General features: G+C 26.8%; 1 protein-coding gene across 2 annotated transcripts in view; it reads left to right on the top strand.

The window, feature by feature from the left end:
- Window positions 1-13866, top strand: part of LOC100207827 (uncharacterized) — an 18401-nt gene extending 4535 nt beyond the window's left edge. For both annotated transcript variants that reach the window (XM_065792478.1, XM_065792477.1), the window contains exons 2-4: window positions 2919-3062; window positions 12987-13161; window positions 13307-13866. In XM_065792478.1, coding sequence (XP_065648550.1) covers window positions 2927-3062; window positions 12987-13161; window positions 13307-13670 — 675 coding nt within the window. In that variant the 5' untranslated portion in view covers window positions 2919-2926 and the 3' untranslated portion in view covers window positions 13671-13866. The remainder of the gene's footprint in view (window positions 1-2918; window positions 3063-12986; window positions 13162-13306) is intronic.
- The last annotated feature ends 707 nt before the right edge of the window (window positions 13867-14573 follow it).

Raw genomic sequence — 14573 nt, 5'->3', positions numbered from 1 at the left:
ACTAATGTGTTTACAAAATTTTTATATATTAAAATCAAATGAGAGTAAATTTTAGATCGTCAGTGATATTTTTATAAAAATAATAGGCATAACATATTCGAGTTTCCGTGCTTGATTTTTTGAATATGCCCTACTGTAGCTTATCTCGACAGCAGTTTTCTGAATATCAAGAAAAATTTTCTAAAATAAATTTATTTTTAAATAAACTTTCCATAACAACAGCTGACAAAAATAAAAATCAAAATCAATCACCATGGTGATAACAGTTTTTGATTCATAACAAATAGACGCAAACCGCATTCTAATGACGTAATGTTTAGAAATATTATAATGCACCCAATGGGCAACGATAAAATGTAAATATGAAAATAGTTGTTAAAAATAAAAAAAGGCTAATGAAAATTTACAAAATTATTCTACTGAAACACCGATTGTTTTAAAAATAAAAATAATTGATAATTCAGTCAGAAAACTTGAATTTTAACACTTCCTCATTATTTTTGTTATCTGAAAGCCTTTACGATCTTGCATTTTTTTTTTTTTTTTTTTTCTTTCTCTGTTTTAAGATAATATAAGATTTTACAACTTCGTAATATAAATTTTCAATGAATAAAATAAGTAAAACAGATAGGGGCTCAAAGAAGATGAGGATGACAGTACGTTATCGCAATCTTTTCATAGAGCCCCTATAACAAGATTTCAAAAAAATATCGTAATATGTTACAATATGCGTAATAAAATTTCAATAAAATATCGTAATAAAACGCGTAATTCGCTAATAAAATTGATAAGCAACCAACAAAAGTAGAAATAAAACAAAAACAGATTTATGAGAAATTATTCAAAGTATCATTAACCAAAAACGTTTCTTATATTTTAAAAATTTCTTTTTTTGTTAAAAACTTGAATGAACTTAACGAATTTACCGTACCTTTGAATCCTTTTTGAAAAGTATTCCATACTTTTTGACCTCGATATAGAATGCTGTACTCTGAATATTTGTTTATTATCCGAGGCAGTTTATATGTGTTGGACATATTCGCTCTAAGATTATAGCTATCATTTTTATTTATTTTAAGCTTGTTATTAAAGCTTATAGGAGAGATATTGTGATTATAACGATACATGAAAATTAAATGCTGGTAGATATTTATTTCAAACACATTCATCATTTTCATATCTTTCATTAAGGGCTTAGCGTGTTCACGCCTATTTTTTGAGTAAATGATTCTGCAGGCATGTTTTTGTAGACTATACTTTATAAGTAAGCTGAATATTACTATGACTTAATAAAAATCCAATGCCCGAAAATAAAAATAAAAAATCTTAGAATATTTGCAGGACAACGACTATATATTGAATTGGATAATGAAGAACACTTGAAAAATAAGGAAAATTTAAAAAATGATTTCTAAGCTAGTTATGTACAAATACAAATAACGATGAGATAAGCAATACCTAGTTTTGTGACTTTAAGTTGTGTATACATTTCGTGACTTTAAGTTGTGTATACATTTCGTGACTTTAAGTTGTGTATACATTTCGTGACTTTAGGTTGTGTATACATTTCGTGACTTTAAGTTGTGTATACATTTCGTGACTCTAAGTTGTGTATACATTTCGTGACTTTAAGTTGTGCTTTCAACATTTTTCAACATTCAAGGCAATAGCTACCATAAACATTCATTGAGTATTTTCTACCACAAATAGTCATTAGACGATATTACCCTTTATATGTGATCAAATGTTTACATCTTCATTTTTTATTTTTTTGACAAGTGGCGGCAAAAAGTTACATAAAAGACTAGTGACTGCCCATTGTTGGTTAATCGAACCATGAAACACTAAGGGAGTTTCTTGACTTATTTGGCGAAATAGCTTTTATTAAGGAAACCCAACCTGATAACAATTTTTTTGTCAGAAATGATTCATCGTAAAGTTGACTTATAAAAGTTATTACTTCTGATGAAGAAGTATCTAACAATCTTTTTAAAGTTACAGGGGCGGATCCAAAATTTTTTGGTCTTTGACATAGCAAACTTCCAGACATGGAGTAAACTCTAAGCATTTATATGTTTATACTTATGTCAAATAATGATGCTTTGCAAATAATTGCGTTGATTGGAGCCTGAGAACAAAAATGCCCTAAAATTTTTGCCCTCACTGCCCCAAACGTAAGAGCAATAAGTTGATAAACTATTTTTAGTATTATTCTCAACTCGACTTATATTCATCAATAAATATTAGGAACATTACATTATTTTTAAAAATTACATCATCGAAACGCTTTATAAAAAGTTTACTTTTGTTAATAAAGCGTTTTATAAAGAAATATACAAATCAATCTTTTAGAAAATTTTTATTCAAAAAGTTTTAGCAAACTTTTCGAGCATAAGGTTTTAACTTATTTATCTTTAATTGATGTTTCTTTTAAAAGTTAACAATGTTTTGATAATCGATTTACTAATAGTACATAAGTCTTAAAATATCATTGTAATGACTCATTACTCGCTGTTTTCAAAAGGAATTATCTGAGCGAAATTTTTTGCTCTACTTTATTAAATAAGGAGTAAATTAGTTTCGTTTTGCTTCCAACTTAAAAATAAATTTTTTTTTTTAAAGTGTATCAATGATATTTTCGAACGAGAAATAAGTTCACTTATATTTTATTAATGGATTCTATTTACTAAGTATAGGATTACAATGCGTATAATATGGCATTTAATATTACAGTAGCGTTCATTTCTAAAGATTAATTATAAATTTTGATTAACAAGAAAATTTGAACAATGAATTTCTTCATTTCGCACAAAATTAGAATAAAAGTAATCTTTAAAAACCATTTTATATTAGGAAATCAGTAGCTAGATCTTATTTATCACTGAAAAAACGTTTTCTTATTTTTAGTTTTATTTCAGGCTAGAATATGTCCGTCGTAACAATTGACTATGACGTTGACCACGAAGAAGATTCTTTACTGAATGAGCACGTTCCATTATGCACAAATAAATTTTCACTAAAAACAAGTACAAAAATGGGCTTGATCCACACCGAGAGTTTTAGTAAGTGTCTTGCTAACATATCTAATTAAAAAAATTTATAACATTGGATTTTATATATTACAATAAACTTATCAAATTCATTAGTTTAATTCTTTTATATAATTTGTTTTTAAGTATATTTCTAATATTTTTAGCAACAAATTATTTTGCACATAAAAATTAAAGGTGCCGATAGAAATATATATACATATATATATACATATACATATATATATATATATATATATATATATATATATATATATATATATATATATATATATATATATATATATATATATATATATATATATATATATATATATATATATATATATATATATGTATACAGTGGCGGCGTTAGGGTAGGGCCTAGTTGGGCGATGGCCCAGGGCGCCGAATATAAAGGGGCGAAACTATTTGGTTATTTTACTCTTTGCCTGTTTTTTGAATGGGGTTAAATTGAGCTAGGGGAGCCGTAGAAATCTCGCCCAGGGCGCTGGTAGTGTGAAAACCGGCTCTGTCTGTCTGTATATATATATATATATATATATATATATATATATATATATATATGTATATGTATATATATATATATATATATATATATATATATATATATATATATATATATATATATATATATGCAGTTTGAAACAAGTTTAAACACTATGCGTTTAAACTGCAAACTGAAACTGTGTTTCAAATTGCGCAACTATATATATATATATATATATATATATATATATATATATATATATATATATATATATATATATATATATATATATATATATATATATATATATATATATATATATATATATATATATATATATATATATATATATGCAGTTTGAAACAAGTTTAAACACTATGCGTTTAAACTGCAAACTGAAACTGTGTTTCAAATTGCGCAACTATATATATATATATATATATATATATATATATATATATATATATATATATATATATATATATATATATATATATATATAAAATCTTCTATTAAAATAAATGTTGATTCGAGTTTACAAAAACTAATTAATCTATGTTTTGGATTTATCTTAATCTGCTGATATAGAATTAAGTATTTTTTCGGATAACGTAAATTCTAGAGTAACGACAGGTTTGTTACTACCATTATTGGTGGTAAAAATATTTTTATCGGTATGTGTTTAAATACATTGTTGAATTTGCGATCGGATGTTAAATTTAAAGGTTGAATGTGAAGCGTTTTTTTGTGTAAACTAAATGTGATTGGTCGGATTTACTTAAGACTTAGTGCTTTACTAATTACAACAGAAAATGATTTTTTCTTATATTTTGAATTTCATTATTTTGAATTATTCTACCTATGATTGTATATTTTTATATACGTATAATAACATTTTGTTGTGATAAAATGTGTTTAAAATAGTAAAAAGTATAAAAAAACTTTTCTTTAGTTTAATTGCAAAAAAACTGAAATTTTTATAAATAAGCGGGACATTAAGAGACCACTTCATAAAAGAATGTTGGACTTTACAGCTGTAGTTTAAAAAATACGTTAAAAGATGTGTTTGAGTGTGCTGAGGTATACAATATTAAAATGTTCATCAATTGGAAAGGTACTCTAGAAGGAAGTTACGAAGTAACTTCCTTCGGTAAAAAAGCAAACACGGTGAGCTAAGAAAGACATAGATCAAAACCATCAGCCAAATATTTGAAGTGGCTTGAAAATGTATCGTTCGGAACAATTTTTTTAAACAAGAGTAAACCATTGTTTGTCAAATTTGAGTTTTTTGTTGAAGTTGATGCCACTGTAATTGTATGAGCGTAAAACTTAGGATTGTGCTGTTTACTATTATACTACTTTTGCGTTTCGGCATAAAAAAAGACATTTTATCAAGCATGCAAGCTAATTTGGCATAAAAAAGACATTTTATTAAGCATTTAAGTTAGTTATCACCTTCGTATTTCTTGTGCGTAGAACTCATTAAAAGGTATTTGCTTATGTCTCGTACTTGGATTAAAAAATGATTGGGCTAAAACCTCCTTCTTGTATTACATCTGGGAATACAACATTCCATTCTATAGACTTATTGTTGAACTTAAGTAACATGATTTTTGGTTTTGGTTTAAAAATCACTTTTTAACTTAGAATAATTACCAAGTTAAGGGATTGATCTCAAGTTTGTGCATGAAAACAATACGGTTGACAAGGTCAAACAATTTTTCAAAATTAAAGAATATAGTTGTTAGTAATCCCAAGTCATCTAATGCTTTTATGGTGGCGGCAGTTGTACTTCTTTTAGAATAAAAAACAATTTGATAACTTAATGCTAATTGTTTTTGTACTTATGATCTAATATGCTTCGCAAAGATGCGTTCAACAACTTAACATATTGTTGATGTTATAGCAATTGTTTGGTTATCAGTTGGTTGAGATGAGTAATTATCTTTAAAAAAAGAATAATGTTTTCAAGAAACTATTCTGATGGTTCAATACATTTATGATTGCAATGGTTAAAAATTGCAAATACAGCTTTGAGTTCTTTAAGACAAGCAATTAGAGACGATTCTACGGAAGCAATGTTTGTGTGTGGTGGAGGTTGGGGGGTGTAAGGGGTTTAAAAATCAATTTTAATGTTATACAATATAGAGGCCAAATGAAGGCGATTTTCAAGCCATTGTCGGTTTTTTAGGAATATAGTTGACTAATGGGGTATTTCACACATTTGAGTCTGGTGATTCTATATTTTTGACGACTTTTTTTTTTTTTAAGGAATGCATTTGATACTTTTTAAAATTCTAACCCCCTCCCCTCTTATTTTATTCCTAAAATCACCTCTGTAAGCAACATAAAGTAATTTTAAAGGTATGCTGTCATGGCTGGCCCGTCTTAATTTGGCACTTTTAAATTGTTCACTGATATTAGAGAAGTTAAAAATAGGCAACTTTGGTGAATAGGAATTTGAGTTAATAAAAGGGGATAATCTGGCTTTTAATGTCTTGCAAAATTATATCTGAGAAATGCGCACTTATTTTTGGACCAAATTTGAAGTTGGTAGTTTTTTTTGTATAGTATTTTTTGTATTTACACAGTTATAGTAATCTTGAAAGCTATGAATGATCCAAGTGAGATTTAGTAAAAAGTAGCAAAGTTAGTATGCTTTTTAAGTTGCTGTATGACACCAATTGTGTAATCTTACCAGATTTTACTAGGTTGTGTTCGGATGAATTTGGTTTTATATTTCGTTTTATTTTGGCTTTTTCACCTGTTTTTTACATTGTTGGGGTGGGGGTGGCGTGATGGAGGAATGAAAATATTGTAATTACTGATATTTTTTAATTCGTTCACGATAAAAGGTAAGTGACATTAGAGTTTAGAAATGGGCCAAAAAGACAATAAACCAAGTTTTAAGGTTTCCGCAATACAATACATGTTGCATTTGTTAGAATGTCAAGATCGTTTAGATGTCAGGTCGGATCATGGTTTATTTGCCATAAATGTTATTACATGGCGGATTGGTATAAATTTCATTCAAAGCCACTAGCTGTGTAAATAAGTTGTGGGTTATTACTAAAACATTTGATAGCTAACCTTCAAGGGCGTACAAGAGTTGTTAGATTAGAAGTGTAAAATTAGTTTTTCTGACTGGCTGGATCCTGTTTGCGTATATAAACGGCAGTCATTAAAACACATGAGTATCCGCGTAATAGTTTACGAAAGTGAGTTCTGCAATGATTATCTCATAGTTTCTGTGTTTTTAAAGTCATTTGGTTATATGCCAGGATTCGCAGACAACAGTCGTAGGAGATAATTCTTGAATGGTATTTGTGTAGTTATGTTACCCTAATATTACAACTCTATTCCTTTTTCAGACAAACAGTTCAAAAAAATTTATTAGGTAATTGTTACATTCTTGAATACAATTGGTTAGAGTTTTACGGACAATCCGACATATGCACTTGCGTTATCATATATTTGAACATGGTATTCTGACAAATGATTGATGGAACATGTGTTGGTAAGGAGTATTATTAGCAATTTCATTTAAATTAATAGATTATTATTAGGTTGAAAGGTGGTAAAGGATTCAAAGTATTATTATAATAGGTTTGTTAAAAGTTCACTGAATTTGAACGAAATGCTGATGGTTGATAATATTTAAGTTGTTAATAAAGGTTAATTATTTAGGCGTTTTTTAAATATCGTATAAAATAAGTCTTTTCACATTGCATTGCATTGAATTCGTTTTTTAAGTAAGAATTCTAACTACTGCATCTTAGCTGCTCAAAGTTCTATTTTCACGGGCAAAAACACCTTTGACAAATTGTGTTTTATGGTAACTGCAGTTTTTCAGTTACTGCATGGTAATTGCAGTTTTTCATTATGGTTTATTTGTTTTCAATGATAGCCAAAGTTTGGTTCTGAAACAGTTTTTTTATTTTTTTTTAATGTTGATGAAGTCTAAATTATAAGTTAATAAATAAGCTTTTAAAAACTTTGAGACGTTTGATGTACCATCAACATTTGATGATTCGGACAAACCGCAATAATTTTTTTTTTCCTTTTTCTGTTTAACAATACATAATCAACATATATATACAAGAAAAAAATTAAAATTGTCCGTGCAAGAAGACAGTAAAATCTTGTCTACAAGCACCGTTTTTGTATATTCAATATAAAATAAAAACTGCTCTTTTTTACAATGATCTTTATAAAATAAAGAGTTAAACAGACAGAGGCTCAAAGAAGATGAAAATGACAATACGTCATCGCAATATTTTCATAGAGCCCCTTTATACATTTTCAATAGAATATAGATATTAAATTAAAAACCCTAATAGGCATAAAACTGCTGCGCTAATCAGTAAATCAAAAAACGATCAAATAAAATAAATACTAAAATACTTAAAATTACTTGGTGATCCCTTAAAGCACAAATAATTCTCAAATTTTAAAAATTTCTTTTTTTATTAGAAACTTAAATGAACTTAATGACTTTGCCATAAATCTGAATCCTTTTTGATAACTATTCCATATATTTGGTCCTTGATATGCAATGTTATATTCAGTATATTTATTAAAGTTTTGAGGCAGTTTATATGAGTTACTTATATTTGCTCTTAGATAAAAGCTTTCATTTATGTTTATTTCAAACTTTTAATAACATTAGATAAACATGTTTTTCTGTCATCCAATCTGTTGCAACAAAATTATTGAGTCGGGTTGATGCTTTTGGCAAACTCGAGTTGCTTATAACTGGTATGATATTACGTTGCAATTTGTTTTCTAATTCTAATAAATCTACTCTTGTAATAAGCAATGTCGGATTAAGGGCCTTGGGGGCCTCGAGCCAAAAAATATTTTTTTAGGGCCCTATTCCTAAAAAAATAGATTTAAAAATAAATGCAAAAAACATAAGATTACTTTTTTGTTTACAGAGAAACTTTTCATGCTTTTACATTTGCAAAATCAATTACGACATCTTGAAAATTTAAATTTTTTTAAAGTGTTCTTGCAATTGTCATTAAACAAAGAGCATTTAAACGATCATTTAACCTTGAAAAACGGAGATCATTTTGAACTATTGCCATTTTCGAAAATGCTCTCTCTGCACTACTATTAGTTATGAGAAGGGTAAGAAAAATCCGATATGCGATGTCAACATTGGGAAAAACTGATTCTAACTTATTCCTACGAATTGCTTGTAAACTTTCAAGTGCTAATATATTCTTTTCATTTGCCATGAACTTGGAAAACTGGATAAATTCATCAGGGAATTGTGTATCAAAGTCTGAATTATTATCCAATTATTGCAAAAATAATATTGTAATCTTAATTTATAATTCATAAGTGGTAAAAAAAAAAAGAAATAAAAAAAACTTACATTTCAAAAAATATATAAAATATTTTATTACATATTTACCAAAAAAAAAGTAAATAAAAAAACAAACAACTATTAATTTAAGTGATATTAAGAGTTGCTAGATATTCTATTTGTCAGCCCGGGAAATTATAACGGAGGACGAAAGCCCGAAAAAAATTTCTTTTATGAGACTATGAATATATTTAATATACTATTACTTTTTCTTCTTCATTGCGTAACCGTATTTCTGGCTACTGACAACTGCATTATGTACTTCTGATCTTTGAGAACAAAGTCATAGAGCTCAGTACACAATTTAGAAAAATTCACTGAAACTTGGAGCTCTGCGCTCACAAGTTTAACAGTCGTTCTATTTCTTTCCGACCTCTGCTTGATATTCATGAGTGGAAAGATTCTTTCACAAAATGCATTACTTGCCGAGATAGGCAACACATAGGAAACAATTTTTTAGTAAATTTACAGGAGCATGTTTTTTACCACAACTACCGAAAAGTGTTTGCCATTTTACAGCTGCATAGTCACTTTTATCATCCGCAATAACGTTTTCTAATCCTAACTTTGCTGATAAAAACTTATTGTAAATGATATCCACGTCTATACTTGAAGTTAGACCTAGGACACCACAAGCATTAATGATGTTCTCAAAGCTGGGAACAACCTGTAGCGAGAATGGCTGCAAAACACGAGTAACTGCTCCATATAAAAGATCAAACCACTGCTCTAAATAAGTCACAGCTGTCTGCAAACCAGCATATAAATTTGATTCAATTGAATTTTTGTGCTGGTTTTACTTTTTGATTGCTGAGAGAATTAACTCTGACTTAAGAATACACTGGGCGCTAAACCCAAAAAATCTGTCTTGAAACCGGTTCTTCTTACTTAAGTCATACATAATATCATACAGCTCACAAAAAGACTTGTTATCTCTTTCAAGAACAAGAACAGTTTTTTCAAAGACAAAGCACATGTTTTGGACAAAAAATAAATAAATTTCGGTGACTTTCAGTTGCAAATCACCGTAATCAATGTTGACCTGAAAACAACCAACTAAACAACCTTCTCCACGTGATTTGAAATATGAAATAATGACCGGCCATGACTGCAGCAAGCTTTCGATAGCAGGACCCAAAGAGAGCCAACGCACGCTAATTATTTCCTGAAATTTACTGAAATGTTAACTACAACAACAACAAATAGTTTACAAAAATTGTAAAAAAAAGTTTTAATTCGTATATAGATATATATTTCAATTCTCTTCTCCGCCTTTTTTTTTTTTCGTTAATCATCTATTTTTTTATAATTTCCCTTTTTTCTTTTATTTTTCAACTTTTTCCTTATTAGTTTTCTTTTAATTATTTTCTTTCGGGACTTCCCAGGAAATCCGGGACGTCTGGCGACCCTAGTGACATTATTTGTTCTTAAATAAAATAAAAACTTTAATCAAAATATAGACTATTTGCATTTCTTAATAAATAATTAAACAGTTTTGTATTTAACTTGTATCTGTTTGTTTCACTTTTTTAAGTAAGTAAAAAAAGAACTTGTTCGAAAAAAAGAACTTGTCCGAACTTTTTTCTAATATAGTTCGAGCGTGTTCAAGTTCGAACTTTTTTTAGAAAAGTTTTGGGTTTTTATTTTTAACTACATGAGAATTTAATGAAATTAACTTGAATAGAAATTATCGAAATTAATTTCATTAAAAATTAATGAAAATAATTTAGAATGTCAAGTCATATAATATAGAAAATATGATATACTTTTAAAATTGGGGGCCCTGCTGGTACCCTAATTTTTTTGGGCTGGGCGCCTAGACTCCCAGGAACCCGAGTTAATCCAGCATTGGTAATAAGAGAAGAAATTACCAATGATATTTTTTCCCACAAAAAGAGTAATACTTTAATTAATTTCCTTTTTTTACCTGTCCCAAATTTTGGCCAGGTTTCCTCATGAAGGACGTCCATACGTTTAATAATATTCTTGATACGCCCATCAATGATATGACGTTTATATATATATATATATATATATATATATATATATATATATATATATATATATATATATATATATAATATATATATATATATATATATATATATATATATATATATATATATATATAATATATATATATATTTATATATATATACGTATATATATATAATATATATATATATATATATTATATATATATATATGTATATATATATATATATATATATATATATATATATATATATATATATATATATATATATATATATATATATATATATATATATATATATATATATATATATATATATATATATATATATATATATAGATATATAGAGGGGAAGAAATGAAGAAGGGGATGTCTAAAAAGATTATTTGTTTCAATTTATACATCAAATAAAAAAGATATTGCAATTACCTTGAAAAATATTTACGTGTCCCACTTCACCCGACTCTTCCCTATATACTAGATGTCTAACTTGCAGGATCTTATTTAATGTTGTGGAAGCCATTTCTAATTAGAACAAATGCGGCTTCACTTTTCGGATCGAAGTTAGACATCTAGTATAAATAATATATAATTGATGCCCATACACTGGAAAATATTCTTGTTAAGAGAGTTGCAACTCATTGCATATATATATATATATATATAAATATATATTATATATATATATATATATATATATATATATATATATATATATATATATATATATATATGTATGTATATATATATATATATATATATTTATATATATATATATATATATATATATATATATATATATATATATATATATATATATATATATATATATATATATATATATTGTAGTTATTAAGGTGCTCCCAGAAGTCCTAACGGTCTTTTCACAAAGAACCGCGGAAGAGCATTTATCAGAAAGTTCACGCCAAGAGTTGCGACTCGAAAAAAAAAAAAAAACAGAGCACTTATAAAATCATGTTTTTTATGGTTTTGTTTTAGTATTCTTTAAATTTTAGATATTATTGAACCCTGAAACAATTCTATCTCTAATTGTCTCTAATGAACCTTCAAATATACATGTTTTTTTATTTAATATAATGTATATTACCCTATATATAACTATATATGAGCTATAACCATTTACACATCAATTTTAAAAAATATGTTGCTATGTTGTTCATATGTTGCTATGTTGTTTATATGTTGCTGTGTTGTTCATATGTTGCTATGTTGTTCATATGCTCCAATACTACTAGTTAAGTACTACCGCTTTTGCAAACAAATCAAAAAATCATTTAGTAGACAATCTTTAATCAATAGTTAAAAGCGAAATAGATTTTGATTTTAATTACAAGCCCTGATTTTTTAATTTTTAATTTTTTTAAATTTACAAAACGCATTACATGTTATATTTAAATTTATTATAATGTTAACAATTAATAAAAAATTTTAAATAATTGTCTAAAACTTTTAGACAATTATTTAGTACTATAAAAAAAAACACATAAAAAATAGGGAACTTTTGCACAAACCTATTCACGCCTCTTTGCTTACCAATGTCGCTTATTGAGCTAGAGAGCTGGCGTCGAACCCAACCTCTGGATTCCGAGCCAGAACTCTAATTACTGCACCACCTTTACTTAAAAATATAAATATATGAAATAAATATTGACTAGCGAGTAGCTGCTAACGACATTTTGTTATATGTCAAAAGTTAGCGAAAACTCAGCTAATCGTAACAACACAAACAAAATGTTGTTGAGATATCGAAAGCTTTAAAGTTTTATTATATGAAGCTATCGACATGTATAAATGTATAAATAGAAAATAATAATAATAAATAATAAAAATAAGAATAAATGAATAAATGAAAATAAGAGCAGTTTTATTTGCAGGAGATGAAAAAAAAAATCCAATAACATTTTTTCAACATTGCTCAAAAACTGTTACGAGGGTAATTTTGTGGTTTCAAGCCACCATATTTCAAGCCACCAAGTTTCTAGTTACCATCACTGCACAGTAGGAAAAAAAAAAAAAAGATTTTTTTTTTCCATTTTTAATTTATTCTTTTATTAGACTTTACAAAAGTATTTTCACCTCGCAAAAAAATCATAAACTTGTTAAAAAGAAGTTGGAGCGAAAAATCTACAGAAATATACTCACATTGTGACAGCGACTGTTTTTCTATAAACGGAGAAATAAAAACTTCGATTACAAGTACTCAAGAAGCTTTTGAATCATTTAATCTCAGGTTGTTAAATAAGCAAATGTCTCTTTTACTGGCCGTTAAATCTATTTTTGATATTTTGTGAGATATACACATTTAAATGCCAATATATAACATAATTTATTATAATTTTTAATAAAGTATAAAAAAATTTATTATTTTGTTCTAGGAATATTTCCGATAATGAAAAAGACACAAAGTTCAGAACTCGTTCAAAAACTTTAAGCTTCATTGTATGTGCAAGGAAAAAAGTCGATCATCTGCGACGAATTCCCCGACAAACTTCATACAAATCGCATCATTCAAGTTTTCAGAATAACAATAACAATCATTTATACGATGTTTGCGAAAGCCAAAAACTGATTTGCAAAGAGGATTCATTTGAAGAAGAAAAAGTCATCAGAGAGATAAATAAAACAACGAAGAAGAAATTATATTGTCTCTTTAATGAAAAAAATAAATTTAAAGACATCGTAACTTTAATTAACAATCAAAAAGAAAACGAAGAAGAAGAACGCTTACTAAGTTTCTAATTTTTCATTTCTTTTGGTTATCTTAAAAAACTCTTTTTACTTCATGATACTACATGAAGTAATATTTTATATATATATATAAATAATAAAATTTATATATATTTTATGCAAACATTATACAGTTACAATATAAAAATTTATAACATTTAGAAATAATATGTATTAAACTATCCATTTATAAATATAAAAATGACAATTTTTTTTTTTAAAACTTCGAAGATTATAAACAGAACATCAAAATTAACTAATGAATTTAAGAATTCATCAAGAATTGTGTGCGTGTGTTTTTGCGTGTGTTTGTTTGTACTAAGTTCCATACTAACATTTTTCAACTTTTTAAAATAAAGCCTTAAATTTCAGGGATTTTACAAAAAAAAAATGTTTTCATCCCAGAAGAAGAGTAATTGCAAACTAATTTTATCGCTAATGATAAAACTAATCTTATCGTTAATGATAATCGCAGTATTGTTTTAAACCGCAAAGCATTCAACGCTTGCATAGTTAAGAGCAAATAAATTTTATGATAAAAGTAAGCGTGGGAAACGTTCCAAAAGCCTACAATTATTGTTCTCTCTTTGTTCCAAAATACTGTTTGATTTGCATTCAACGTAAAGAACTATTGAAAATAAATATGTTGTTAATTTTGTTTTTAATCGAATTTCATGTCATTTAAAACAAAACAAAAACAAATTAAAACTATTATCTACTTTTGAGAAAAGTAGTTGTACTTTTTTACTTTTATGTACCTTTACAAAATATTGGATATAATAAGATGAGGTATAAAGAAGCATTATTTAAATTAAAACTCGCTTGTTGTTTAAATTTTCCTAATTTTTGGTTAAGCTTAATTTTTTAGTAAAACTGCGACATGAAATTAAATGTTTACGACAACGACATGAAATT

Source organism: Hydra vulgaris, chromosome 03 (assembly GCF_038396675.1).
Source record: "Hydra vulgaris chromosome 03, alternate assembly HydraT2T_AEP".
In the NCBI taxonomy this organism is placed as follows: domain Eukaryota; kingdom Metazoa; phylum Cnidaria; class Hydrozoa; order Anthoathecata; family Hydridae; genus Hydra; species Hydra vulgaris.
The sequence above is the reverse complement of the archived record's forward strand: the minus strand, read 5'-3'. Positions and strand labels throughout refer to the sequence as shown.